Source organism: Cheilinus undulatus, linkage group 3 (genome assembly GCF_018320785.1).
Source record: "Cheilinus undulatus linkage group 3, ASM1832078v1, whole genome shotgun sequence".
Lineage (NCBI taxonomy): Eukaryota > Metazoa > Chordata > Actinopteri > Labriformes > Labridae > Cheilinus > Cheilinus undulatus.
Genome location: NC_054867.1, coordinates 15,857,812 through 15,885,741, shown reverse-complemented (window position 1 = coordinate 15,885,741; position 27,930 = coordinate 15,857,812). Strand labels below are relative to the sequence as shown.

Sequence of the window (27,930 nt, the reverse complement as noted above, 5' to 3'; positions counted from 1 at the left end):
TTGAAGAAAGCCTTCCAAGAAAAGTGGACCATCTCCAAATTAAAGTACATGTATCTGAGTGCGATGTCATTACAGTCCCTGTTTGTGTAATTGTCATGGGGCCAAATACTTTTGTCGATTGTGTAGATGTAGCCAGATGTGGTTAGTAGTATCTCAAACTGGTTTCATTTAACACAATATAACCATTAAGCTATCTGTTTTCTAAGTGACTATCAGGTTCTTGGTCAACTCTTGTGACTCTTCTCTCCTGATTGCTCAGTTTAGCTGGATGTCCAGCTTTTGGAGGACTCCTGGCTGTAAAACAGGGTAAAATAGGAGCACACTCAAACAACCCAACTTCTTGAGGTGCATGACCAAAAAGATTTATGAGAAAACTGAAGGGTCAGTGCCCAAAAATGACCCTGTAATTTAAATTCTGGGTGTGGTCGATCAAAAAACATGGTGCAGTGTTGTGCGAAACTCCATTTGAGAATTATTGAGGCCACTGTGCTCTTGGGAACTTTCAGTGCAGCAGATTTATTTTATTTTTTGCAGCTTTACCCAGATGTGTGCCTTGCAGCGATCCTGTCTCTGACCTCTGCAGGTAGTTCATTTGACCCCATGGCTCTGAAATGCATTGTCAGCAGTGAGGCCTTCTATAGAGAGGTGTGTGCCTTTCCAAATCATGTCCAGTCAATTTAATCTACAACAAGTGGACTCATTTACGGTGGAGAAGCATCTCAGCAAAGATTAGAGAAGTGGGAGGCACCTGAGCTAAATTTGAAGTGTTTTGCAAAGTATTGAGAGGATCTAGATACGTTTGTCACTGTGATATTTCTGTTTTTTATTTTTAAATAATTTGCGCACATTTCTAAAATTCTGTTCTGTTTGTCATTATGGTGTACCGAGTGTAGATTAATGAGAAAAATGATTTTTCTCAACTGTAGCATCAGATAGCAACACAGCAAAACTGAAAAAAGTGAAAGGGCTCTAAGAATGCACTATATGTGATAGCTAGTTGCATTTCACTTTGGAAAATTTTCTATGAAAAATTGTTGACATAGGGTACCTTAATGAAATTCAAAAATCTTTCAGAACAACTATTAAACTGCCTATTGCCGTTCTTTTTACATTACTGAGCTATTCATGACTTATTGAATTAAATCCACACATTGTAGATTCGGGTGTCATACTAATAAGATTTAAGCTTATCTTACTCAACAAGGAGGCCCTGAAAACTGGAAATATTACTTTTTTTCTTAACATTGGGCTAAAAAGAATGCTTGAGCGTCATACACATTATCAATTAAATGAAATATTTAATTTATTTTTTACAATGTTTTTCTTTTTTTTACGAGTCAGCGTATTGTGCGCGTGGCTTTCCAGCAACCGGATAACAATATTTGTATGACAGGGATTATCTGGCGCACACTGAAGACATGTAACGTCGGGGAGGGGCGTCGTTGCTGTGACGGTGTTGAGTCAGTCGGCTGTGTAAAATAGAGGGTTTTCATCCGGTGCAAAAGGGAAAGCTTTCTTGTCTGAGATAGCAGGTCTGCTGAGATGCGCAGCGCTCCGACACATCGGAGGTCGTGAGGCTGCTGGTGAATTGCAATTGGGATACGGAGCCACCATGAACGAGGGGCTTTTTTTCGTGTTTTACAAATTGCTGCACGATTAATTCAGCCTTTCTCCTGGGGAGGATTTTGTCCAATGGTCCCGCACGGGAATGATCATTCTCGGTTTGGCTTTGGTACAGAGGACCATGGAGACCTCCGAAGACATCGGTCATGCTTTGTGGTAAGAGCGGATTCTGCTTCAATATGTCCTTCTCATCCTGACGGGGCGTTTAAATGAAAAGCCGTCAACAAAACCTGGTGTCTCTTTTTTTTAGAAAGACATGCCTCTATGAACAAATGGCGCTAACATACCTTTACGTTATGGTTTGTCATTGTGTAGTTAGTGACACACCTGCTAGCATACATGTTGTTGCTCCATTAATTAGTTCAGTGTTTCATTATGAGCTCGTGCTCCTGTCTGCCAAGACTATGCAGTTACAGGATGGCTGCTGTTGCAGGCTCAGTACCCGAGCTTCATGTGGGTACACATGCTCCTCATGCTGAGCCAGATAACACGCCTGTAAATAAAAAGGACTGTATGACATGAAATCCAATATGTCTCTTTCATCAATATCTGTGCTCGAGCCTCGTCAGAGCAACATATGCTTGCATGGATGGGGGTGGAAACTGCATCTGCGTGCATTCAAAATGAGTGAAAAATGTGTCATGCTTGTTGGGAATACACAACTTCCCCTAATGCTGCATTGTTATGGGGCAAAATAGGCTAGAGCAGACTGCTCCAGCTGTTTGCTGAGCCTATATTGATTCGACTGCTCCCATACATAAATGCTGCTTATTCTCGTGCAGCAGTTAAGCCCTATTATTAACAGATTCCTGAGCAAGGATGGCTGTCTGGATCTGACAAAACTCAGACAAATTGTGCTGTGTGGGTCAGTCAGTGCCTTCAGGGTGATTCACTACTAGTCCACCTTTTGGTGTGCGTGGGAAACACCTCTGTTTTCATAAAAGGATTTTCCACATTGCTGTGAAGCATTTTTTGAAAGTGCTGCTCGTTCCAGTGTCGGGGTTATTGTCTTTGGAGGGTCTTTGAATTCTTGGACTAGTAAGCTTTGCCAAGAAGTTTGGTCTAAGTATTTTATTGCAGTAAACATTAGGTGGATTTTGTGCATGTAGGTGTTTGTCTGTAAATTGGCGGCACAACACTCTGCTATACTTTAAAGCCCTCTGTATGGTTTTTGTGCTGTTGTGAGAGTTGCTTTTTAATCTAACAGCCAGAAATTGGATCGTGACCCAGATTGGTGCAAAGACAATAATATTCTTTTACCCTTTTGTTTCAACAAGGTGACCCTTTATAACGCCCTAAAGACATGGACTGACCTGTTTTCAGCATCTGGTTCAGTAGGGGTTAAATGGCTAAGATTCAGGTCAGGTGAGAAGTCCCTCACTTGCAAATTGATCAGGATTCAGGAGCTTTCAGAAAAGCTCTTTATCAGTGCATCTGCATGGATTTAAGATAGAAAAGAACAACTAAATACACTTTAGCTTTGTGCAGAGTTAGTGTCTGGGTATGGGAGCTCAGGGAGTCAAATCCCAGACCTTATCAACTGTTGAAAATACACTAGAGCCGAAGCACCACAGAGACAGAGAATTCACCCACGTATCTTAAGCCAAACAATTCAGATCAGGATCTCATGCACGAGTTGTGATGCATGGTTTTTGTGGCTGCACGTTACACAGCTCAGCTGCAAATCCAAACACGGTGGATTACACCAACACTGGAACAAAAAATGAGTTTTGAATTCATACTGTACAGAATTCCCTCCAGGTGTTAGAGAGCAAAAGGGGAAATGTATAGGAATAATCCCCTTAGACGGTGGAGCCACATTCCTTTCTTTATTACTCCCCCCACCTCAGCTTAGCTGAATCCAGGTGGATAGCAATCACCAGGATGGCTTTGTTTCACCCGTGGTAGTTGTGTCAAACGTGCAAAGGTGAGCGTCAAGGCCAGGGAGGGGAAAAAGTAGAGCCACATGATTGGTCAGTCCCTGCTAAGCTGCTCCGCTGTGTGCCGATAAGTGTGTTATAAATCAAATTTTAATGGAAACAGAGAGCACATGAGGAGACCATATTAGTGAGGGAGGTTGGGGTCAGATGGCCTTCCATAAGCCCTGCTCAGTTCTGTGGTAGGGGTTGTTCAGGTGGAGGTAGTTCAGTAAATCCTCTGTTTGGAATCGGCTGTACTTCTGACCCTCACTGATCTCCTTGTCATGCAGAAGCCTTAATAAAATCTCCCTATTTGCTTTGGTGTACAAGCATTTAGATGCTGACTTATCTGTTTCTGCTTCTCTCCAGTTCTAACGGGGTTCTGATGTCCTTGAAGTGTAATGGATGGTGGCAGGTAAAGCTTACAGATGAAGGTCTTATGATTGTGATATTACAAATGAACAAAGTGAGGGTCAGAGCATTGATGCTTAAAGAAAACACTGCAGTATGACACTGAAATCTTATTTAAAGCAACACTTTATGTGGATATTACAAAGCTAAAAAGCCTGCAACAGTTTTGTCTAGCTTTGACTTCTGAGAAACGGTCTTACAACCTTAGCAAAGCTCCTGTTAAGTTGTAACCCTGCTGTGCTTACCATGTGTATGCTCACAACAGCAGCTGTGTCAACACCAACAGTCAACATGAGGGCTGCCAGCTTCACCTGTCTGTAGAAAGCAGGAGGGGAAATTTCAGCTGTTCTTTTACGTCTCAGCCGCCTGTTGAAAGAAATGTATGCTCATGCATGTTGTGCGTTTACTACCAGTTGCAACAGATTTGCAGTCAGATCTGCTGTTATAGCTAGAGCCATGTTGAACTGTAAACTATGAATATATGCTATTTAAATCCTTTTGACAGCAGAAGCCGGATCCGTGGACTCCTGGGCCAGATGAAAGCTGACAGCAGAGAGGGTGAATCTCTTTAAGAGCTTGGAGGCATCATGTTTATCAAGGGATGAGAAAGCTGCATGTTAAACTGTTGTCTGTAGTAATTAAGCTTTGCTACAAATGCTGCCGTCTAATATGTATGACTCCTTAGCTGAAGGGAGAGCAGTGCGGTTCCTCATGGGTAGACGTGGATGCGGATCTACCTTACGGGTTTCAGTAGTTAGCCCTTCGGACTTGAATATTAAACCCCCTGCTGATTTGCATTCGTGTGATGCACGCTGCACAGGGGCAGCTCCCTCTCAACACACAGCTCATGTTTTAATCAACATGGCTCCCATAGTGCTATCTATCCCACCATCCATAGATCCCTCATCCCCCTTACACATGCTAAGTCAACATGTCTTTGATTATCCGGTTGCAATCATATCTCTTGTACTCATTTCTCCTCTGATCCTTCCTTTGATGGAGCGCTCTGTGACTCTACTTATCTGATTCTTCATTGTCCGCCATCACTCCTGCAGGCTTCTCTCTGGAATGTGATGCCGTCTCATATTGCCTTACCTGTAGCTCTGCACACATCTGTACACCACATGTTTAAGCCTATCAACCTTAACTTCAAACGGCGAGACTACTGATCCCCTCAGTCTCAGGTGTGCTATTTGTTAGACTTTGTAGTGGTTAGACAGCAACCTGTTGCAGTTTTATGGTTTACTTTTGATGAGTCTTTTTTGTCAGCTACCTTTAACAGAAAAGGCAGAAGCTGTTTTTTTGCAGCTTTACCAGAGCTTTACAAGTAGCAAACAAAACTTTCATAGTAGGTTAGAGTAAGGTAAGGTTGCAGACATGCTGAACAGCATGCAATTATGTGATAATGGTAAATAGTAAAGCTGTAATATACACAGGGACAGGGTGTTAAGTAGAGTAGTGTGTTATTTTACATAGGTTATGTCATGCCGCATAGTGCACTGGATACAAACATGACATTAATGTTTTTGTAGACATCTTGATGGACTCTTGGAAAAGGATCAGTGGTGTCTCAGTACACAAAGGCTTATGTTTAGAAAATATTGGCCTATGCCTGAGTGACGTCAGTTTTTTCTTTTTTTTTTTCTGAATGGGGCTTTTGACTTCAATCTGCGGTGGCCACCATATTAAAAACATTGTCCCAAACTAACTTTAGATAAATTAGAAAAAGACAAAACAGGAGGGTTTAGGCAGGTCTCAAGCCCCTTATAATGCATAAATCAATACTATTAAATCAAAATGATATCCAGATAGATCGCCCAATGGATTAGCCAAATTCCAGCACTATCACCAGGCAGATCCATCGTGCAAAACTTCAATCTGGAAATATTGTTCCCAGTGAGAGAATGAGTATGAAGTCAGGAGAAAGAGGCGGAAGCTACAGACGTGGTTAAGCTGTGCAGCAAGCCTCTTGATAACGTCAACAAGTAGTCGCGGTAAACTGATATCAATACTGTCATTGGTCAAATTTCTGCCGTGGTATAAAGTTTTGCAACACCATCATTACAAGTTTAAATGCATGTATTGTTTACACATGAGGCAGTTGCTAGTGTAACAAAGCAATGTGTTTCAGACAACAGCTCAGTCTGAGTCCAGTTATCAGCCTGGTTTGCTTCAACACTAAAGAGCAGCCATATAACAAGACAAATGTCTCCCACACATACAATATCTGTATGATTAATGTGAAGCACAGTTATAGGGTAAAAAGTGTGTTCTCTTTTTCGAAAGTTTGTTGTCTGTAACAACGGCAAATGTTTGTTTTTGCACAGCATATCCGTTTGCGTGTCTGAAGCTTTAATACAAGCTTAGCCCAGTGCTGCAGCGACGCATATTACAATGGCTTATCTGTTTAAAGGTCTCTGCTAGTTAGACCAGCCTACACAAATATCCACTCCAAAGTATTGAAGTAAAATCAAAGTCAAGTTTGGAACATGTTTTGTGCCTTGTGTGCATGCGCTTATCAAATGGGAATAAACAGAGAAAATACAGGTTGACAGTAAAGTTGGAGTTTCAAAGTCTACTGTAAAAGCGTGGGAGATGCTTTGATTAATGTGACTTTCATTGGGTCATTTCTCAGGTCATAATTTCTCCTTTTTTCAGTTCTTCTGGGGCAGTTATTTTTCCAAGTGAGAAATGAGAAAGCCAAAAGTCATCACATGCAATAAAAGCTACTCATTGAGTATCACTGTCCTAGCTTATAGTAATATAGAAAGGCAGACGATAACATGACGTCAGCTAAGCCTAGCATTTATGCTGTTGACTTTTGAGACAAAGCCCAACATGGAGGCATTGGAGCATATGCAAAACACCTACTAGCATGGGTTGGACTGAGATGTAAACATGCAAGAGAACATTGATCTCCTACTGCATTTTCTAGGTTTGCTAGCCTGTCTTTGAGAAATGTTATTGTATAGCTTAATTTCAGTCAGACTAGCATGTTCACACAAGCATTTAAAGTCGTTTTAGTCAGACTAATACAATAGTTTGGCTTTTTCTCACCGCATGTAAATTAAGTGACTTATAAAGACTAAGAAACGCCATCTACACAGCTGTATTGCTAACATCAGCTACCAGGAACCCTGTTTTAGTCTTTAAGACTGAGAAAGACTGCAGAAGCCCTGAGCCTGTTAAAGAGAACACAGTTGCTAATGAGTTTGACTTTTCATTTGTGAGAAAAGAACTTCTTTACAGCAGTCTCTCAGTGGACTCTCTACAGTGGAAGTGGCTTAAATGGAAGATTTGTTAACCCAGAGCACAGAAGCCAAAAGTTGGTTTGATCTAAAAGAGACAAAAGGTGCATTTGGGTGAGTGAAAAGCATAACACTTCGTTTCCAAGCAAATGTTGTGGTCAAAGGAAAAAGCTGAATTCAGGAGGAATGGCAGCCCTCTGGCTCTGTTATTCAGCTGCCCAGCGACTATCCAAGATGACTATGAAAAGTCTCGTTTCTCTTCATCTTTCTGTGGGTTTGTCCGCTGAGGCATACACAGTCCCAGGTGAAAGTTATTCTCAGTACATTAAATTAACTTAAAATCTAATTATCACAGCCTCGTTTCTGCGTAACAGGGTTCATGTGATGAGCTTTTGTCTGAGCAGCAGTCGTAACTCTGCCCCTCCTGTGAGTGTGTGAAAGGCTCCTAGTTGTCTGTCAGTGGGAGGTCAAGCATGCTGTGGGTTTTCACACATACAGGAGCAAACAGAAGTTACTGGTTCACTTCCAGGACAGGAGCACACTGGGAGCAAGTATTTCAACTATGTTCTGACAAGAAGTGAGCCTTTTCTTGCTGTTGTTTGAGTGAGGAAAACAGAACACTATGTTTTAGTGACCCAAGAAAAAAACTGTGCACAGAGCTTTGAGACAGTTCCTCTGAGTTACTGAGAGATAAACGTTTCCTTTTGAAAGATGTGATGCTGGCAGATGAAGTCTTTGGAAGCATGATTTTGATTCAGCCCTTGAGGGCTCCCATCTAGATTTGTGGGTTGAATGGAGTTGATTTATGATGTACTCGACTGGCAGGATCCTTGTTTATGGCAGAGATTTGTGAGCGGCGTTGAGTGAGGCTTTTGGCAGAAAATGTGATCTCTATTTTTGGATGTCAAGTCTCTATTGGGTATTAGGAAGGAGGTTTTGTTTGTAATGAGACCACGTTGTATAGGGAGAAATGCAAATGAAACACTTCTCATTTGTGACAGTTTGGAAGACGTATTATTTCACCTCATTTATGCTCTTTAAACAGAATCTTATTCATTTTAAAGAAAAGCCTTATTTTTCTTCCCCTTTAGAGCTGTCTGAGATGATAAAAGGCTTCAAAATATACTTAACACAATTCAAAGCTTCATATATTTCATGCCAGGCTTCAAATTTATGACTGCAGCAAAGAGGAAACCCCACTGAACATTGTTTTTTGTTCCTCCACGCTGTTATTTATTCCATCACTATCCTCCCGGCCCCCTTCCTTCTTCCCCCTCTTTTCTAACAGTAGCTTTTGAGCTTCTGAGACATAAACACACAGGGATTAAGTTTCTCCCTCTCCGTTTCAGTCCATAAATTATTAATATTACTTTTCCTGTCCCTTTTTTCCTTCTCCTTTCAAATTAATTGGTTGCTAATTGAATCAGAGAGCTAATTTTAGACTAGTATTCATATTCAGAATGCCTGAAGCTGGAAGTTAATTATGATTAGGCTGTTATTGAACTTTTGATATGTTCTTCATGTTGCATAAAACTGACTCATTGCAATTTTAAATATGGCTTTACATGTTGTCAAATCTGGTTTTAAAGGGCTTTTATGAGTGCTGTTTCTAAACTGGGATGAAAAACACTACGCATAATATGCCTGATTAAATTTCACATCCAAAGACTCTGATGAGTTCTTATTTTTCTTCACAGATATTCCACGTTTACGTTTTTTGACCTCCCCTCAAAGCCACATTATCATTGGCTTAGTATCTTTTCATGTTTTCAAGGATTCAGAAGTACACACTTGGATAGAGATGCGGTAGCTCCCCCTTATGGTACCTGCTGTAATCTAATCCAGAAGGTGTTAACAGTGCATTTAAAAACTATTCACCCCTCAAATGTTTTACATTTTAACTGATTTTATAAAGTAAAATCATGGTCATTATGATTTTGCTTTGATGTCAAAGTGAAATCACAGCACTGAGTCTGTGTGGATAGGTCTCAGTCAGGCTTTCGCATTTGGACACTGCAATTTTACTCCATTCTTCTTTGCAAAACTACTCAAGCTCTGTCAGGTTGCATGGGGAACAGGCATGAACAGTCCTTTTCTAGTCCTGCCACAAATTATCTATTGGATTGAGGTCTGGACTTTGACTCAGCCACTCCAGAACATTTACCTTGTTGTCTTTAAACCCTTTCTGTGTATTTTCGCTGTATGCTTTGGGTCATTGTCCTGCTGGAAATATATCTTCTCCCAAGCTGTACTTTTCTAGCAGACTGAACAAAATTGTCCTCTAGGAATTTCGTATATTTTTCTGAATTCATTTTACCCTCTACCTTTATAAGCCTTCCAGGGCCAACTGCAAAGAAGCATCCCAACAGCATGATGCTGCCACCACCAGGCTTCACAGTGGGGATGGCGTGTTTGCAGTGTGTGCATAGCATCTTGTCTGATGGCCAAAAAGCACCATTTTGGTCTCAACTTTCTTCCACTTGACCACGAAGTCTCCCACATGCCTTTTGGCAAACACTAGTAAAGATTTAATATGACTTTTCTTCAACTGTGGCTTTGTCTGTGCCACTCTCCCATAAAGCTTTGACTGGTGAAGAACCCTGGCAATAGTTGTTGTACACAGAGTCTCTCCCATCTCAGCTGCTGAAGGTTGTAACTCTTTCAGAGTAGTCGTAGGTGTCTTGGTGGCCTCTCTCACTAGCCTCCTTCTTGCATGGTGACTCAGTTTGTGAGGACAGCCAGATCTAGGCAGATTTATACATGTGCCACAATCCTTCCAGGCATTGTACATACTATATTCTTTTCAGTAACGCTTTCTCTGAGTTGCCTTTTGTCTCCAGTGTTCTTTTGTCTTCATGATGTAATGGTAGCCGGGAATACTGATTAACCAGTGACTGGACCTTTTAGACACAGGTGTCTTTAAACCACAATCACGTGAGACACATTCCTTGCACTCATGTGATCCCTGTTTCACTAATTGTGAGACTACTAGCCCCAACTGGCTAACCTTGCAAAGCAGATGGATACGCCAGTTCCCGTGTTTCTCACTGGCAAATGAAACTGCAAAGGTCCCGTCTGAACCATTTGGGCCCAGTTAGAAAGTGACAGGACCAATCAGCGATGAGGGGCAGTATTTTCGGGCGCTGCGGAGCCATGACGTAAGTAGGCAGCAACAAAAAGCCGTGGAGATATGGTGGAAGAAATTAGCGTGGATGCTGCAAAAGCGCCAGTTATATCAGAACTTGACGACATTTCTTCATTAAAAGAAGAACAAAGAACAGCAGTGAGTTGTTTTCTTTTCAAAAATGACAAAAGTCGAGTACTGACATGTCAACAGTCGCCATGGTTCACATTGTGCAGTTCTATATGGAGTTTACTCCTCGGTAGCGGCTACATCACATGTTTTGTTGCTCTGATTGGCCCGTAAATATGTGACAGACAGAACGTGCATCCCATCACCCTCCAAGTTTTTTTTCAAAGCCTCTGCCCTTTACCACTGTGTATGGGAGGTTTTTCAGATGGATGTGTTAAACAAATCCATCTGGCCTGCCAGGTTACCAATTGGCTGGACCTCTGTTGAATTAGGTCAGTCACTTTAAAGGGGGTGAATATTTATGCAGTTACTGATTTTACCTTACATATTATTTTTATATAATTGAAATTACTTTGTAGAAATCTGTTTTCACTTTGACAAGATTTATTTTTTTTGTCAGAAAGCCAAATTATATTTACCATGGTTGATTTATTAATCAGTAAAGGGGTGAAACATTCAAGGGGAAGAACTTTTATAGGCACTATTGACTCTACACTTCAACAAAACCCATAGTTGATTCTGTAAAGTTCAGGAGGGGAAATATCTTAATGTTAAATCTCTATGATCTTTTCCTCAGGTGAGGGAGCAGCTGGGTGTGTGAGTCGTAAAGTCTCCACCTATACATCACATGGAGGTCAAAGGACATCTGATCACATCCATGGGTTTAGGGGCTCCTGGTGAGTAATAATAACTTTAATGACTCACAGTGTAAAGATGGACACTTTCACGTCTGGACAAGCCTGAAATGGCCTGGCAAAGCTGTCAGCTTGTGCTTTTTTTCTCTCAGTGAAACAGAAGGATAACAAAGGTGTTTTCACAGGAATAGCCAGCTAAAAAAACAGCTGTATGTGTGAAGGCCTTTTGTTCGCTTACTGTCTCGACAGCTGTTGGATAATCTTCTTAGAGCTCTGAGTAACTGTTCACACACCTTACCTCTAGAAACAGGTACAGAGCAACCACTGAGAGACAACAGACATAAACAATGTCATAAAATATTTGATAAGCATTTCACAGGGTAAGGATTGGGCAATATGTTAAGTTTTTAAAATAATTGGATATATTTTCAAGTGAGAGGGTAATATATTATTTTTAGTATCAATAAGATAAGATAAGATATTCCTTTATTAGTCCCACAAGGGGAAATTCCAATTTACAGCAGCAAAAAGTAGTATACACAAAGCAGGCCATCGGCGACAGAAACACAATAGAAATAGAGGACAAGTAAAGTAAGTAAAGTATGTAGGTGTTATTGTAATGTTGATTTCAATTACCAGGCTACAGGCTATAAAAAGTTTTTACAGTAAGAATCTGCATGAGGTTTGATATATATATATATATATATATATATATATATATATATATATATATATATATATATATACACACACACACACACACACACACACACACAAAAAGCCAGCTAGGTTTGGACCCCACCCCCAAATTAAATAATCTTTCAGACACTGCATTTTGTATTTACTTGGGCTGTCTTTTTGAAATATAAAAATTGGTTTGATGATCTAAAATTTTAATTAAGTGTGATAAATATGCAAAAAAAAAAAAACAGGCATCAAAAAGGGGGCAAATACTTTCTTACGGCACTGTGTGATTTTGGTCCATATTGCCCACCCTTAGTTAGAATCCTTCAGACAATTATCACGTGATTAGGATGAAAATGCCCCCCTTGCTGTTTAAGAAGTCTGTCATTTATCATGGTAGTTCTCTTTATTCCCTCCTGACTTCTTTACTCTGTCTGTACATCTGCTTCCTACTGAAGAGAAGAGGTGATAAATAGACACTTGATTTTAAAATAATTGCTAATTATTTTTTTAAATATTGATTATTTTTCTAAATACTGAGAGTTTTAGGGCTGATTTAAACACTCCTCATAAGGCACAGAAGAGCATGTATCCAGTACATCAGTGATGTGTTTGTAATGGCTCTTCAGAAATGATTGTGGGTACATGGTGTAGAGAAGCAAGATTTGATTGGTTCTGGGAGCGCACAAGACTTAAATAAGATGAAAATCATTGGGTTTCATTGTCTCTTGAAGTTATAACCATAACTGTTGCAAACCTGAAACTTTGCATCAGTCCTATCCATTTGATGTGCTTTGTAGATGTTCAAGGCTGCCAGGACAGCAAGCTGCAGGCTGAGAGGATTGCTGCGCTGCAAGAGAGGAAGCAGGCCCTGGAGGCTCTCCTCAAAACCAGAGTGGGAGAGCTTAAACAAGTCTGTCTGCAGGAAGCAGTGAGTGGCTCAAGCATCACTTCTGAAACATACTTGGCTCTGGTTAAACCATTTTCATATCATTTTCAACTACTCTGAACATTTCCTTTTTATTGCCCATGCACCTCCACAGTGTTTAAAAGAAAGTGTAGCTGGTACTTTGTTCACTTATTGTGTTGTTACATGAAAGCCTGCAGCATAAATCTGACTTTTCAATATTTCAGTGTCTTGCACTGAGAATCTAAGCTGAGATGCAGATGGTTGAGCATGCGTAGGTTTTTTTTTCTCATAGAAAATTGGATGGATATCAGGATTTGCTTGATCGCTCCAGAAAACTTGTCAGCACATCATAATGAAGCCACAGCTGCGTTAGCACTTCATTATCGGCTGTTTAAATCATCTCTCTGTTTTCAGCTGTATATAAGGTGACTCACTGAGCTATTCTTAGATTCACACGTTGTCTAGTCTGATTTTTTTGTAGCTAGAGGTTTGCAGCTGCAGAGATAATCTGTTCCAGCTCCAAATCTAAATAGTGGTAGAAATGAATAGATTCCTGGCTCATCCATTTCAAGGCTGCCAAATACTTAACGGGTATTTTTATTGAGGCTTGAAGCAATCTGTTAAGTGGCATCATTTTATGTAACACTTGCACATTCACAGTCAGTGAAGATGGATTTTAGTTACTGCAAGCTAATGAATGTCCTGTGTAGGAGCTGACTGGGAAGTTGCCACGTTCTTTCCCCCTGGAGACGGGAGAGAAACCCCCACTGGTGCAGCGCAGAGCTGGCCTGCCGCCCATCGCCAAGGCAGAGGTAAGTCAACACCTTGAATATCAATTGTGTGTACGCAGTGGCTGTAGCTCTTTGTGTATTTGTGGTCAAACACGTCTGGCTGTCCCTGGCTGCAGGATGAGGCCGCCCAAAGGAAGCAGATGAAAGCCATCTTCACGGGTGCTCTGTACAGACACTCAGAATCAGACAGAAATGTACCAAACAGCAAGAGGACAGTTCATCGAGGCTGTCACACAGGTATACTCACAAAGCTCTAATAACCATAATCAACATGGTTAATAAAAGCAAAGCTACAATGTTGCTGAATTTTATGCTTTTTAAGTGCATACTGAGGTTTGAACTCATGCTAAGAAAAGATTTCAGATTTCTTTCTGCTTTCTGATTTCTTTATTTTTATTCAGAGGACACTGTCATGTCAGAGAGTACAAGCTCCATGTCAGATTCCACATCCCATGACAATGGTGAGTCGACTGAATACAAATTATTTTCAAACAACTGTCCCTGTCTGTGATGCATACTGCATACACATATTGAATATTAGATTTACAGACACCATAGAAAGCCCACTGGCATTAATAGTACCTATAAGAATTCTGTACTATTTTACTATTTATTTTATGGCACAAAATAAGCATATGCACTCATACTGATATTAAAACACAAAATATTTTAAACTTTGCTTGGTTTACTTTTGATGACAGCTATCATTAGGCCTATTTGACCGGCTCTGTCTTTAAAAAGATGTTTGTTCACAAAGCCTATTTACAATGGTTTCACGAAGATTCTGACTTTCACTATAGTTCTCTGCTCTGTTATTTGTTCTTAGCTTTGAACTAATTATAAGAACATTAGAACATTAGAACTGCTGATATAACAGGATAAAATGATTAATTTTTCACTTATTAGTGTTCAGATGTGCTTTATCAAAAAAGACAAAAAATAAAAAAGAAGAACTGAGTTACATTTTACTGCATTTTTTGTCATTTTATCTTTTTATACTATTAAATAATTTGCACAAATATATGACTGAAATATAATTAGCTTTTAATTTAATCATCAAATGTTTGATTATAACTACCTACCATCACACATTTGTATGTAAATGTATTAAATGATGTGCCATCGCTTACCAGCATCAGTTTTTAGAAGAAATGTAAGTTTCCATCAATATTATATTCATATTCATTATGGAAAATGGCCACCCCTTTCAATATAATTTAAATAATATTTACTGGTACTAAATATATCATTAAATCAACCCATTTCAGTTTCATTTGGAGCAGCACTACAACCACTATAAGAAACTAGGCCTATGCATTTCATGTACTTGGAGTCTAGAGTGCGATTGTTTGTACAGTTTATTTTAATTTGGAAATAGCAGACATCTTTCTACTCGCTACATCTGTGTGCTTTCTGTGTTTGCACACAGCCGTGCAGTCTAATACCCTTATATAGGTGTAAAAGGGGCATTTCTAAATCCATGCCAAAAGTTGCTTGGTGAGAAAACTGCCATTCTAATCCATGATGCTTTGCTGCGTTCACAGTCCAATATGGAAGTGGGAAACATGGTTTCCTTTAGTATGGGTGATAAACGTAACAATCTGATATATTTTAATGTTCAAACAAATAAATAATTGCCAAGAGTTGCCTAAAACAGCTTGTAGAAGCTAACTTTGTCCTCAGCATCTCTTTATTTACAGCTAATCAGGTGAATACAGTGTATAGAAAGTGTTGAGTCATATCTCTCTAAGTACCCACGTTTCCTGAAGACAACATAATTGGGGAAGGTTCTGAGCCTTCTTTGCTATGCTGTCACTCACAATTCCACACCCTTCTCAGTCAAGACCACACCCCCCCACGCCAGAACAGGGCCAAAAGTTCGAACCTGAAAAAATACGATCTGAAAGTGGAAAAAAAAATTCTGAAACCAAAAAAAGAAGATTTAAGCATGAAATAAAAAGATATGAATCTGAAAACATTAAACCTGCAACTAAATATAACACCTCAAATGTGAAAATATATTTAAGAGTAAGAACTGAAAATAAATGATTTCATTAAAATAATTACAGAGCAGAACCAAAAGCATAATTAAATTGAAAGAAAAAAATGTCACTTATTTTTAGTTTCAATTCAGTGTTTTGATTTTTTAAAATTCAGGATCAAACCATAAACTTTCAGTTTCAAATTTTTTTTTTCCAAATTAACACAACTTTTGGCATGCATTTAGCTCCATACATTTCTCCATGCTGATTACAAGCACAAGGCATTTATCAGTTAAAGAACACGTCATATATCTGACATTGGTTTTTCCTTAAGCTGAAGTCAGGCTACGTGTTTTTAGTACAGTCATAGCCCAGTCCGACAGCCATAGGGATTTAGGACCTATCCACCCCAACAACCTGTTGTTTCATTTCTTACAGAGTGTCACAGTGAACACAAATCAAAACACATCTGAGACACCTCACAACCTCACAAAATTCTAAGAAGGTTAATGAGACCCTTTGATCGTCATCATTTTTGTTCATCTTCATTAAGCTGCACTAATTTATTTTTTCTTTTTCCAAAAGAATCATCTCCTAGTGTTGCTGCCGACCAGCGCTCACTGTCTCAGCCTCGGCTCACTGTGGGAAGCCCTGACCACAGGATCAGCAGGAAGCTGTCTCCAGTTGAGATTTACTATGAGATGAGGACACGTCGCAACTCAGTCACAAGCTCTGTCAGGTACCTCTTTCCTAAATGCACTCTATAAGTGAAGCTGTGCTGTGTGGCTGAGATTGTACACATTTACCACTAACTGCACTATAAGGGTGATAAATGTTAAATACACCCATACATCCTCTTGTGTTACTCTCTTTTAGCCCAACTCACTCTTTACCCAGAAGTGCATCTAATGTTGAAGGCAGAAGTGTTCCAGCTACTCCTCTTCTGGCACGAACTGCTCCAATCAGCGTTCATGTCAGGTAATGTTTGAAATAGTGTTGCTTCTGTCTGATGCAGCACAGCAACAGCTCCCTCCTGCTGTGATAACCGTGTGTTTGGAAATAGCTTAATGACTTAGTTAAATGCTGACACAGAATCTGGGTTTTAACAATGATTAGTGTCATATTTAGCAACAAGCAAGGGCTTGAGCTTAATGTTTGGTCTTTAGGCATGCAAATTGTTTCCCTTCAGTGAATGTAGTGACACATTTTTGTGCTTTCACTTTTTCATTTTCCATTAATGCCAAGGTTTTTTCTCTATCTCTGTTGTAATGCCTGCCTCAGGTCTGACACATCGAGTGGGAATGGTCTGAAGCAGTGGTCTGGTAGCCTGGATGTGCCCTACATGATTCCACTGGCCCAAGAAGGTTCTTCATCTGACCGCCGAAGCTGCCCGTACAGCTCCCGGGCCAGGCGCAGCAACAGCTCCGAGGCCCTTCTGGATAGATCGAGCCTCCCTGACGATCCTGCTCCCAGAAATGGGATGCCCCCTAAAGGAGGGCCCTACAAGAGCTCAGAGACACTGACTGATGGGAAGCTGCGACAGATCCACCAGGGCAGCCCTGAGAGACATGCAGGCGCCTCAGTGGAACAGGCCAAAATGCGTCTGTCCATGGGCGGCAGAGGTGCCAGCGGAGGCTACAATGAGCTACTGATGGACTATATTTGGGGGAAACAGCAGAGGATGCAAGTGCAGCACCACCTGTACCAGTCCACAGGCAGGATCTGGCAGGACATGACTTCTCCTCGCTCCTCTACTGCAGCTGTGCCTCCACATGCCAACGGCTTTTCTCATTCCCAGGTGCACCTCCCCAGTGCTGCAACTCCCTACAGCCCCATGGTCCTCAGAGGATCTCAAGCTGAGCTACGCAGGGTCAAAGTAACCAGAACCAAATCATGTGGTCCCTTTATTCCTTTGCAGCAGCACACCCAGGATGCCATACTGCTGTCGACTTACGAGTCCCCCCTCCCTGCCTCTGGCACCACCACATCCTCCATCCCCAACCTCCACCCCTACCAGACTGAGCTGACTGGCCCCTCATTCAGCCGCAGACCCCCACAGTTCTCTCTCCCAACCCCAGAAGACTCAACAAGAAGCCTGCATAAAGCGCTGGCTTTGGAGGGTCTGAGGGACTGGTACCTGAGAAACGCCCTTGGGTACCCTTCTTCAGCCTCAAAGGGTCATGAGGCAGGAATATCTCGCCTCTCACATCCACACCCATTGGTACACCCAGCTCAATCTGTTCAAGGTGAAACAGCCAACCTCCATAGAGCCCAGATACCCCAGTCAGCTAGCTTCCATGGTCACCCGCTACATGGAAGGTGAGTTTTTTATTTTTTATTTTTATTGCTTTGCTGGGACTCTTTATTGGTTTTGGACTTGAATTTATACACATAGATTAGGGCTGTTGAAATAAACTCGACTTATGATGCAACACATATCACAATATTAACTTCAAAATATATATCTATTTATATCAATATTTATGATTGTCTAGTTTTTAGGAGACAATTTATTAACATCCATCCATCCATTTTCTATACCGTTTATCTCGTTGGGGGTCGTGGGGGGCTGGAGCCTATCCCGGCAGTCATTGGGCAAAAGGCAGGGTACACCCTGGACTGGTCACCAGTCAATTGCAGGGCTGACATATAGAGACAGACAACCAGGCACACTCACATTCACACCTACGGCTAATTTAGAGAGATCGATTAACCTAACAAGCATGTTATTGGTAGTGGGAGGAAACCAGAGTACCCGGAGAGAACCCACGCATGCACGGGGAGAACATGCAAACTCCGCACAGAGAGGTGCTGACTGGGAAGCGAACCAGGGATCTTCTTGCTGTGAGGCAACAATGCTAACCCCTGCCCCAGCATGCAGCCCAATTTATTAACAAATGTTATCTATTTTCAAATTTCATTACCACCGGTTCTTACATGTTAAACATCAGCCCAAATTCTTAAAACACCACTGAATGCAGTAGTATCTGATATGTAGGTGCACAAAGTGTCAGATTTGCTTCCAAGTGTATGCCATTTTGGAGTCTTGAGCTTTGGAGGACGATGTATCGTTTCCATTGCAACAACTCTCAAAGTCTCTCAATTTAACGGGATTTATTTTTGAAGTTACTTTGTTTTCTGTAGTTTCATCACCATGGTATTAGACACCAGTAAGCTGTATGATTCCAGTTTGACGGTACTTCATTAGCCTTCCATTTTCTTCAGATAAAGCAACTGCATGCATATTTGTTGTCATCAACATTATAGCATGGCAGCACAATTTTATGGCACATAAAAACACAAAAATGCTTTGCTGTCTCAGTCTCGTTATAGTTAAGATATCTGCTAGGTTTTTTTTTTTCAATGGACAAATCAACTGCCACAGCTCTGAGTTTTGATGTGTTACAGTTGTCTTAAATGCAAAGTATGATTATTTTTCAGGCTGAAGTTTCCATGTGCAGGATTTTATCTTAACAAGTGTTCTGCTTTTTTTTTTTTTTTAAAGATTTATTTTTGGGCTTTTTGTGCCTTTATTAGAGAGAGAGGACAGTGGACAGACAGACAAACAGGGAAGAGAGCAGGGTGAGACATGCAGGAAATAGTGTCACGGGCCAGACTCGAACCCGGGTCGCCTGCACACATGGTGCGCGCCTCAGCCACTCGACTACTGGCGTGCCCCCAAATGTTCTGCTTTTAACGCCTGGGTTTATAGTTTATATCAAGACAAGATTTCCATTTCCCATTCTTGCAAAGTACAAAAAACAGCCATCTGCGATTTGACAAACTGAATGGCAACTGTCTGAACTCTTTTTACGTTGTAAATCTTTGGTTTGCATCAGACTTTACAAGCTTCATAACCACTTGCAGCATCTGTAACACAAGGCAAAAAAGATAACAGAAAAAGCAGTTGAGTTCATCACTTTGGACAACCAGCCCGTCTCCGTGGTGGAGAATTTGGACCCACGCTATGCCCTACCGTCTCGACATTACATTACTGTCACTGCTTTACCGGAGCTGTACAACAAAGTACGTGATAGCATCGTAGAGAAAAGCAACTTCACTGCCGTTAGCTTCACTACAGACATTTGGAGCTCAGGTGTTTGCCCCATGTCACTGCTGAGTCTTTGAGAAATAAGTGAGGGGGGGGAAAGTGATGTAGCAGCTCTAGTCGCCCTTTAGAAATTGCACTGAAATTACAAGAGTGCCTTGTATTTGATATTTGGGTTTTATTCCAATGTTAATGTTTTGGTTTACATCTCAGATTAAGCTACTACATTTTAATAAGGATTGTTGTTTTGAATCTGTATGATTCATATGTTTTTGATCCTATTCAAGTTTAACTGTTTACACCACTTTAAAGTGGAGTTAGGATGTTTTTAATTCATTTTTGAGTTTAGTTTTTGTTGTGACTAATAGAGTCAAGTTAACTTCTAAGTGGAATTATAATATTTAAAATTAATTTATTGAATTCATATGTTATTGTGACTATTGACTCTGCTACACCACCCCTAAGTGAAACTGAGGTTATTTGAGTTCACTTTTTTGACTGCTCAGGTCATTCAGCTGACCACTTTAAGTGGATTTTGATTGTCCGATTGAATACTAAACACTGCACTGAGTTAATATGTAAATTCATTTTTTGACAGATAATTAAAGCGAAACAGAGCTATAACACCATTCTGAGCAGAAATGTGATTTTATGTTTTTTACAACATTTGCTGCACTGAGTTAAATGGAGTAAGTTTGAGATATCTAGTAGTAACAATTGAAACTCTAATCTAGGTAATTATGAGTATCGGATCGGGACTTGGTATCGGCAAATATTCAATATTAAAAAACTGGATCAGATCAGAGGCCAAAAATGCTGATTAGGACAACCCTAGTTTTATTAGTTCCAGTGCATACTTCTTGAGTATTCCGTATTGAGTGCCTGGACCTGGATTATTTTTTCCATTGTTTTTGGTTATACGTTTTCGGTCCCTTCCATGAGCACCAGTGGTTAGAGGGACACCAGAAGTGCTTTAGTTTTTACCTACTTTTAATATGGGATACTAGTACATAACAAGACCCAAAAGGATTGGAAAAAGATAACATCATTGTGTGAAGTCTTTTTTAAATGATCCAGTCAGTCCGGTTCACTCTCTCCAGGCCTGGGTGTAGATTTCATGCTAGTGTCAGACACTAAAACTAAGAAGATTTTGTCCTTGATTTTATTGTAGTTTTTTTGTTAGTGCATGGTAAATGTTTAGTTAGATTTCTTTCTTTTAAAACTTACTTTTCATTTAGTTGTAGTTAACTGAAATTGTGGTGCAACACTCACAACACATATCAGTCTCTTGCAATGATTGCACAGCATTCCTTCTCTTGGTCTTGTCTGTGTTCTGCTCACCTCATGTCTTCAGGCGGTGCATTCTCAGCCTTAAATTTTCACTGGCTTTTGCTATGGCTGCACACCTCTCTTTTCAGCTATTCAAATTGAACATGAAGGCCAAAAGCAAAAAGAGCAAGAAAACAAATATTACAATCTGTTTTTTTTTTCATATCATATTTGTATTAATTTTAATGGTGTTTTGAGGTATGATTAAATCCCTAACATACATGATTAAAATTTGGACCATGCTTTTTAATGTGAAAATAGCTCAGAGAGGCTTGTTTTCTCACATTTTATTGATCTACAAATACAAAGATGCTTGTTTGGAAACAGTAGTCACTCACTTTACTTTTATGTCTGAGATCTGCATAAAATGTTTGTATAATTGGAAGCTGGCAGCGTGACCTCCAGTAGAGGTCGGTGCTTTTTACCCTCATGCTGTTCCCAACAAATCATCCATCACCCTGTGACTTTGAAAATCCTGGTTGTGTTATGTTGGTATGTGTTAGTATTCCCCATGGTCAGCATTTTTCAAAGCATCCAGTGTAATGCAAACACAGCATCCAAGCTGTTAGATGTCTCCTGATGAAAAAATTAAAGAGGCAGAGATGTCCTAAGTGGCGTAGGAGAAACAGCTGTCATATTATTATAAAAAAAAAGACAATTACCAAGATGAAATAAGAGCATTCCTTAAAGGTTGCTCTCAGATATCTAGAGGGATTTTCCCTTTCTTTGATTTCAGCTTCATCATATACTCACAGTATATTTCATTAGGAACACCTGTTTAATTGCTCATTAATGCAAATATCTGATCAGTCAATCACATTGCAGCAACCAATGCATTTAGGAATGCAGACATGGTCAAGATGATCTGCTGAAGTTCAAATCAAACATCAGAATGAGGCAGTAAAGAGATGGAAGTGACTTTGAAGGTAGTTGGTATACTGGTAGGTTTTGATTTATACCAAATTTTGACCCTATCATTCAAATGTAGCAGCCAAAATCGAAACTCATTAGACTAGGCTACATTTTTACAATCTTCTGTCATACAGTTTTGATGAACCTGGTGGGAATCATAGCTTCTGTTCTTCTATTTGACACATTGCAGCATCTTTCTTCCACTTTATGATGCTGGTTTGAACTTTAACATATCATCTTGGCCATGGATTTTCCTCTGTTTATTTTTATGTGCCCTTGCTAAGGTTGTCAACATTTTTGGTACATCATTACTTTTGGGTACCACATAATTTAAATCAGGAGTTCTCAACTGGTGGATCAGGACCCAAAAGTGGGTCGTGGAGCCTTCTTCAGTGGGTTGGCAATGTGTTCATGGAAGCAAAATTGCACCAAAACATCCATGAAACTCTTTTAAATCAGACAGGTTATGATTTATGGTTGAAAAGAAAAAAATTCAATGCTTTTCTTTGTTCTTCTTTTAACGAAAAAATATCATTAAGTTCTGATAAAACTGATGCTTTAACAGCATCCATGCTAATGTCTTCAGCCATACTTGCACCAGACACTTCTTGCTGCTTGCATACGTCACGACTCTGCTGCGCCTGAGAGTACTGCCCCTTGATGCTGATTGGTCCTGTCACTTTCTAACTGGGCCCAAACGGTTCAGACTGGAGCTCTGCAAGATTGATTTGCCAGTAAGAAACCCGGAAAACGGGCGAATCCATCTGCTTTGCAAGGTTAGCTTTGACCAGAGAGAGAGACAAAGTAATGGATGATCAAATGAGAGCAAGTGCTGGTGTCCTGTTGCTAAAACAGAGCGGTGATATAAAAAGAGAAGATGTTATTTTGATTGTTCATAGCTGTTATGTTCCAAAGAAGTTAGACATAAGCACCTTTGCACAGACAAGAGACACTGTATTAGTCTGAGCAACAGCTGATAAACCTCAGACTCCACTGTACAAATATTCAACAAAATCCTTGTTTAAAAAATGTTTCTAAATCTTTTAGAACATTTCACATTAATGTGGAATGAAACTTTGTCATTAAATAGCTTAATAAGGATACAGTTGATATGTTTTTGTCAGGGTTGTCCTGAGCCAGATTGCATGTATTGGATCAGAGCCGATATAAGCATTTTTATTTGATCGGAGACTGCAATTTGATCCGATCAGCCCAGCCAATCATTTACATCAGCTGTTGTAGAAGGAGCACCATTTACGATAGGCCATAAACGCGCCGTAGTGGTAGCAACATTAGCATTGCTGTGTTTAAAATGTCAGTGGAGTGGAAAACTTCAAATGTGAGAGTGAAAACAGTCCAGTGGCCACTTGCAGCATCTGTAACATGACCATTTCAAGAGGTGGTAGCAGCAGAGCTGTGTTCAACTCTACAAATTTGATCCGTCATCTCCAAACTAAACATGCAGCAGTATACGGTGATTTCACTAAAGCAACAGGCAGCTTCACCAAAGCAACACACTTTGGACTTTAAGAGGAAAGACAAGTACCCTCAAGAGAGTGATAAGGCAAAAAAGATGACAGAAAAAGTGGTCGAATTCATTGCTTTGGACAAACCAACCCATCTCCGTGGTGGGGATTTGGGTTTTTGTCGTCTTCTTGAGCTTTTGGACCCACACTATTGGTTGTTTGTTTCTCTGTCAGCCTTTTTAATGGACTAGTGACCAGTCCAGGGTGTACTCTGTCTCTAATGACAGCTGGGATTGGCTTCAGCCCCCCCAGTGACCCTGAATGGGATGAGCCATGTAGATAATGGATGGATGGGTGGATCAGGTTCAGTTTCAGGTTACTTTATTTGTATCCTTAGATTTGTTTTGCAGCCAGTGAGATTGCAACATGTTATGACACATAGGTCACAAGACAGAAGTGACATGAAAAAAACAACAGGAAGAATGAAATCTCTGAAAACCCATCAACCATGAATCCCCCGACCCCCAAAGTGACACAACATAATAAAAATTATAAAAAGATTAAGGGTTCCATCAATCAGGGCATAAAAAGAGGACGAAGTACCACCCAATAAAATCAATTAATAATCCACAAATGAATAAAGCAGGGTAAAATAAATTAAAAACTCAAATGCAGGAATTAATGCGTACATAAACAAATAAATAAGTACTTGAAAAATATAGTTACAGCTTGTTTAGTTTAGCAATAGCAGCAGGAACAATCTGTTTTATTAGGGATGCAGGATATTGGATTTTTGCAGATATCCAATATGCCGATATTTACAGATTAATTTTAGCTGCAACCGAAATGGATACCGATATTTAAATATGCTTTTCTGACAAGAAATTTCAGCCCCTTGGACACACTTTAAGGTTTGAGGATGACCAAGGAAAAAAACTTTAGTCCTTAAAAAACACTCAAAGTTTAAAGAATGAGGATAAATAAAGAAAAAGACCTCAACTGACATAGTTCTGTTGGTTCAGTCTAAAACTCCACTAATTTATTAGTGTATATGGACAAAATTTACAGCCGATGTTTGCTGAAATGCACAGGCAAAACATCTGTTGTAAATATCGGCAGAAATTTTGATATCTGCCGTTACTAATACCAGACCAATTATATCGTGCATCCCTATGACTTTCAATGATTTGTCTTGCACTTGGGGACTAAAAAGCTCTGTCCAGAGGAGAGAAGCTGAAATTCACTGTGGGAAGGTTGGGAAACATCATTTAAGAAAAAGAGCTGGCTATCTGTCTAGTATACAGTATATGCTGGAAAGAGCTGTGGATTACCAATCAGCTGACTTGATCCTTTCACTCTCTGGTTCAAAAAATGTTTATCTTTCAAAGAAGTGTGACCGAACCATGACACTAAAGAAAAAGACAAGACCGATTTAATCAAAGCATGATAGAACATGGTCATTAATGTTTGATCACTATGAGAGTTTGACAGTTCAGTTTTGACTCAGTGATCATCCCAAGGTATTTGTAGGGTTGCACACAATTGAGGTTTGAGGTCTGACCTCTTCGGATGGATCAATATATTTCATCATTACTGTGTGCTAAAGCGTTTGAAACAGATTAGCACTGTGAGAATAAAGTATTAAAAAAAGGGTCTCAAACTATGCAGAAATTTTCGCAGATGGTAGTCACTCCTCTCTTCTCAATCTTCATCTCCTCCTGTTGAATTTACAAATTAGAAGATCCTTCATCATGGAGGCAGGAGGATGATTTTCAGGATCAGATAAGGAAAGAGGATGCAAGGATCCCCAAAGTATTAGTTGCTGCTGTGTGACTGGTTGATTAGATATGTGTGTTAATGAGTAGTTTGTACCTAATGAAGTGGTCACTAAGAGTATTCTGCCCATAGTTCATACCTTTTATGTCACTGTATTGATTTGTCATTTCTTCCCAACAGGTCGATGGAGTTCTCTCTCTATCAGGAAACTCCACAGATGCAAGAAGCGACCCCAAAGGAACCCAGTGCAGACCCAGGCACCCTAGTCTGATGCAGCAGATTACACACAAACACAGAGTTTATGAGTGAAAATACTGTAGCCTCACACGTTTTCTGATAGTGACACACACAGACAAGCTGATACAATGTGACCTCAAGAGCAAATCAAAACATGGCAACCTCAGCAGAAAGAGACTGGAATAAATGACAAGCTGTAGCTGAACAGTGAGAAAAAGCCTTGGCAAGTTCCCCTTGTTATAACTGATCCCACCAGTATGTGAACCTCAAACTATGTGTTCTCATGGATGTGCACTGGAATTTACTTATCTGACAGTACGGTCATGCTGTGTACCAAGAATTTATGGTTCAACACTAGCAGTAGAATCCTTATGACCCCCGAGAATCCCAAGATATACTTTTTTACAGAATATATACAACTCTAAATCACTATTTTGTATCTTCTGAGATATAAAGAACAGTTATATTCAAGAGGTAATTTATTGCTCATTATTCATGTGATATACAAAGATGTTATATGAGCTCACATCATTTGAGTATTACTACATGCCAGTGAATGTGTGTTTGTACACCTAAACAACAGAAAAAACATGGTTTTGTCTTCATCTGACATTACTTTTACAGCCATTTGTATTTTTATGATTGATAAATGAAACGGGGGCCATGAACTGTAGCATACTGGCATGGAGAACGGCAGTGCCTAAGTGTTAGAAAATGAAAACTTGGTTGGAAAACTTTAAAGTGCATTCTTGTGATCTGAAATGCAAGCTTCTATAGTGAAATCAAAAACTGAAAGCAGGTCACCATGTCACCAAATTAGGGGATATGAAATGATGTCATATATATATCGACTTTTTGTTTTCTAGTTTCAGCTCGGTGCTGGCTAATAAATGTAGCTTTTTATGTGCTGATCTTGAGAGAATATTTAGACCACTTTTAGGAGAAACCTGAGGGCTGTTATGAGACCTACTGTATGGCAGTAGCACATGACTATATGACATTGAGTACAAAATATCAAATCTGTTTTTTCTGCATTCATTTGTGGAGGATTTGAGTGTCATATAGAGCACTTTATGAACATCTTAAGCCTTAAATCCCTAAATATTGTCACCAAGAGATGACAGAAAGTTGGAAGGTTTCGACAGGGTTTGTAAATCTGGAAAAATCCAGGGAAAAGGATTTTTATCAACATCTACTAAAGGTCTTTGAGTGTTAGCCTGTACATAGAGTGGACTGTACTATTGAGTTTCAAGCTGATATTTTATTCCTATACTAACAGTATGATTTTTCAACTAACCACACAATATGTATTTAATCAAAATAACCCCCCCACTCATTCCACCCTGAAATGAGCACTATGTAGTCAGCTGTACAAAGTGAGAATGGTAGCGTGAACAGAATAGGGCTGCTGCAGTTTTGAATGACGGTATGAGCAGGTCTCATACCAGTAAATTTGTTAATGAGAATTCATGCTTTTTGAATTTTTTATTAGTAATGATTGCAACTCATTCTTGGTCTTGTGTGTTTTTTTGGAAAAGAAAAGTACATTTTTTAAAATCCAGGGTAGTTATGTGTCATAATGTATTTCTAAGTTAGTATCAGTTGTGTTAGATTCTGTGATATGTTTCTGAAAAATCAGAATAATAATGGATATCCCCAAGAAAAATGAAAATAACCCTCTCAGTGTAAACAAAAGTATATTTCATTTTTTTCCCCTTTTAATGTGCTTGATCTTTAGCCATCTTGAGACTCATATGAATGTAATTATTTTGTCATAAGTGATGTTTTCTACTCTTACAAACGGTAGCGAACTGTTGAATGTTTACCTGGTTTATTCTGCTGTCTGATGTGTTCACATCTTCTCAGTATCCTGCTTCATGCAACTTCTTCCAGCGCGTGAAGTCCTAAAATCTAAGACCAAACTGCTGTGCACTGGGGGTCATAAATGTATTTTTCATATATGTACTCTGTATCGTACTCTCAGTTAAAATAAATGATATAAATTTAGCTCTGAAGCAAATTTATTCAAACTATATTATATTTATGAACATATAACATTTTGTAGCTATCTAGTGTAGCTCTCACCTGTGAGGGCTTTGTGTGTTAAAACATTTCATTCAGCAGTGTGATGTGTTAATATTTTTTCTTTTTTTAGATATTTAAGTGCAGCTGTTTTCTCTTCCCCCTCTCTTTATTAGCAGGCCTATGAGATAAGACTAAATACAGCCTGCTCTATACTGTATGTATGAGATTGTGCATTCATTCTACTTAATAAAGTGTCATGTTGAACTCAACACAGAATGGTTCAGATGTGATTTGTGCTTGATACATGCCATTTTTTAAAAGTCCTAGAACAACAAAAAACAGCCAGAAGATTTAACTTTCATGTCTCCTTTTTATCATTTAACTTGTCAAGGTTTATCTGGTGCTGAATTAGCTGGTAACACTCTGCCTCTTGCTTCTCCATTATGAGAACTAATCAGTGCCTTCAGAGACATTACTAATATTTGGAAAGAGTACATAAAGTTTCAAAGAACTTTACAGAGATTAATATGAGAAAATAAAATATAGTCAATTTTGCAGATGCTTGATCAAAACAATATGACCAGTTGTGGCTTATTAAAAGTACTGTGGGACTCCACAAAC

The 27,930-nt window shown here is 39.6% G+C and overlaps 1 protein-coding gene across 1 annotated transcript; it reads left to right on the top strand.

Annotated features, from left to right (window-relative positions):
• The first annotated feature begins 1,547 nt into the window (after nt 1-1,547).
• On the top strand, nt 1,548-27,535 carry ccdc120b (coiled-coil domain containing 120b). The gene is made up of 10 exons (XM_041783660.1): nt 1,548-1,779; nt 11,092-11,191; nt 12,634-12,764; nt 13,454-13,555; nt 13,651-13,771; nt 13,936-13,995; nt 16,102-16,255; nt 16,393-16,494; nt 16,798-17,835; nt 25,228-27,535. Exons 2-10 carry the CDS (start codon nt 11,143-11,145, stop codon nt 25,316-25,318), a joined length of 1,848 nt encoding a protein of 615 aa, XP_041639594.1. The 5' UTR covers nt 1,548-1,779; nt 11,092-11,142; the 3' UTR covers nt 25,319-27,535.
• The last annotated feature ends 395 nt before the right edge of the window (nt 27,536-27,930 follow it).

Excerpts from the sequence above, each read along its gene's own strand:
- ccdc120b (XM_041783660.1), top strand. The coding sequence starts at position 11,143 with ATGGAGGTCAAAGGACATCTGATCACATCCATGGGTTTAGGGGCTCCT. Across the intron at positions 16,256-16,392 it reads TCAGTCACAAGCTCTGTCAG|CCCAACTCACTCTTTACCCA; the intron begins GTACCTCTTTCC and ends ACTCTCTTTTAG. Across the intron at positions 17,836-25,227 it reads GGTCACCCGCTACATGGAAG|GTCGATGGAGTTCTCTCTCT; the intron begins GTGAGTTTTTTA and ends TCTTCCCAACAG.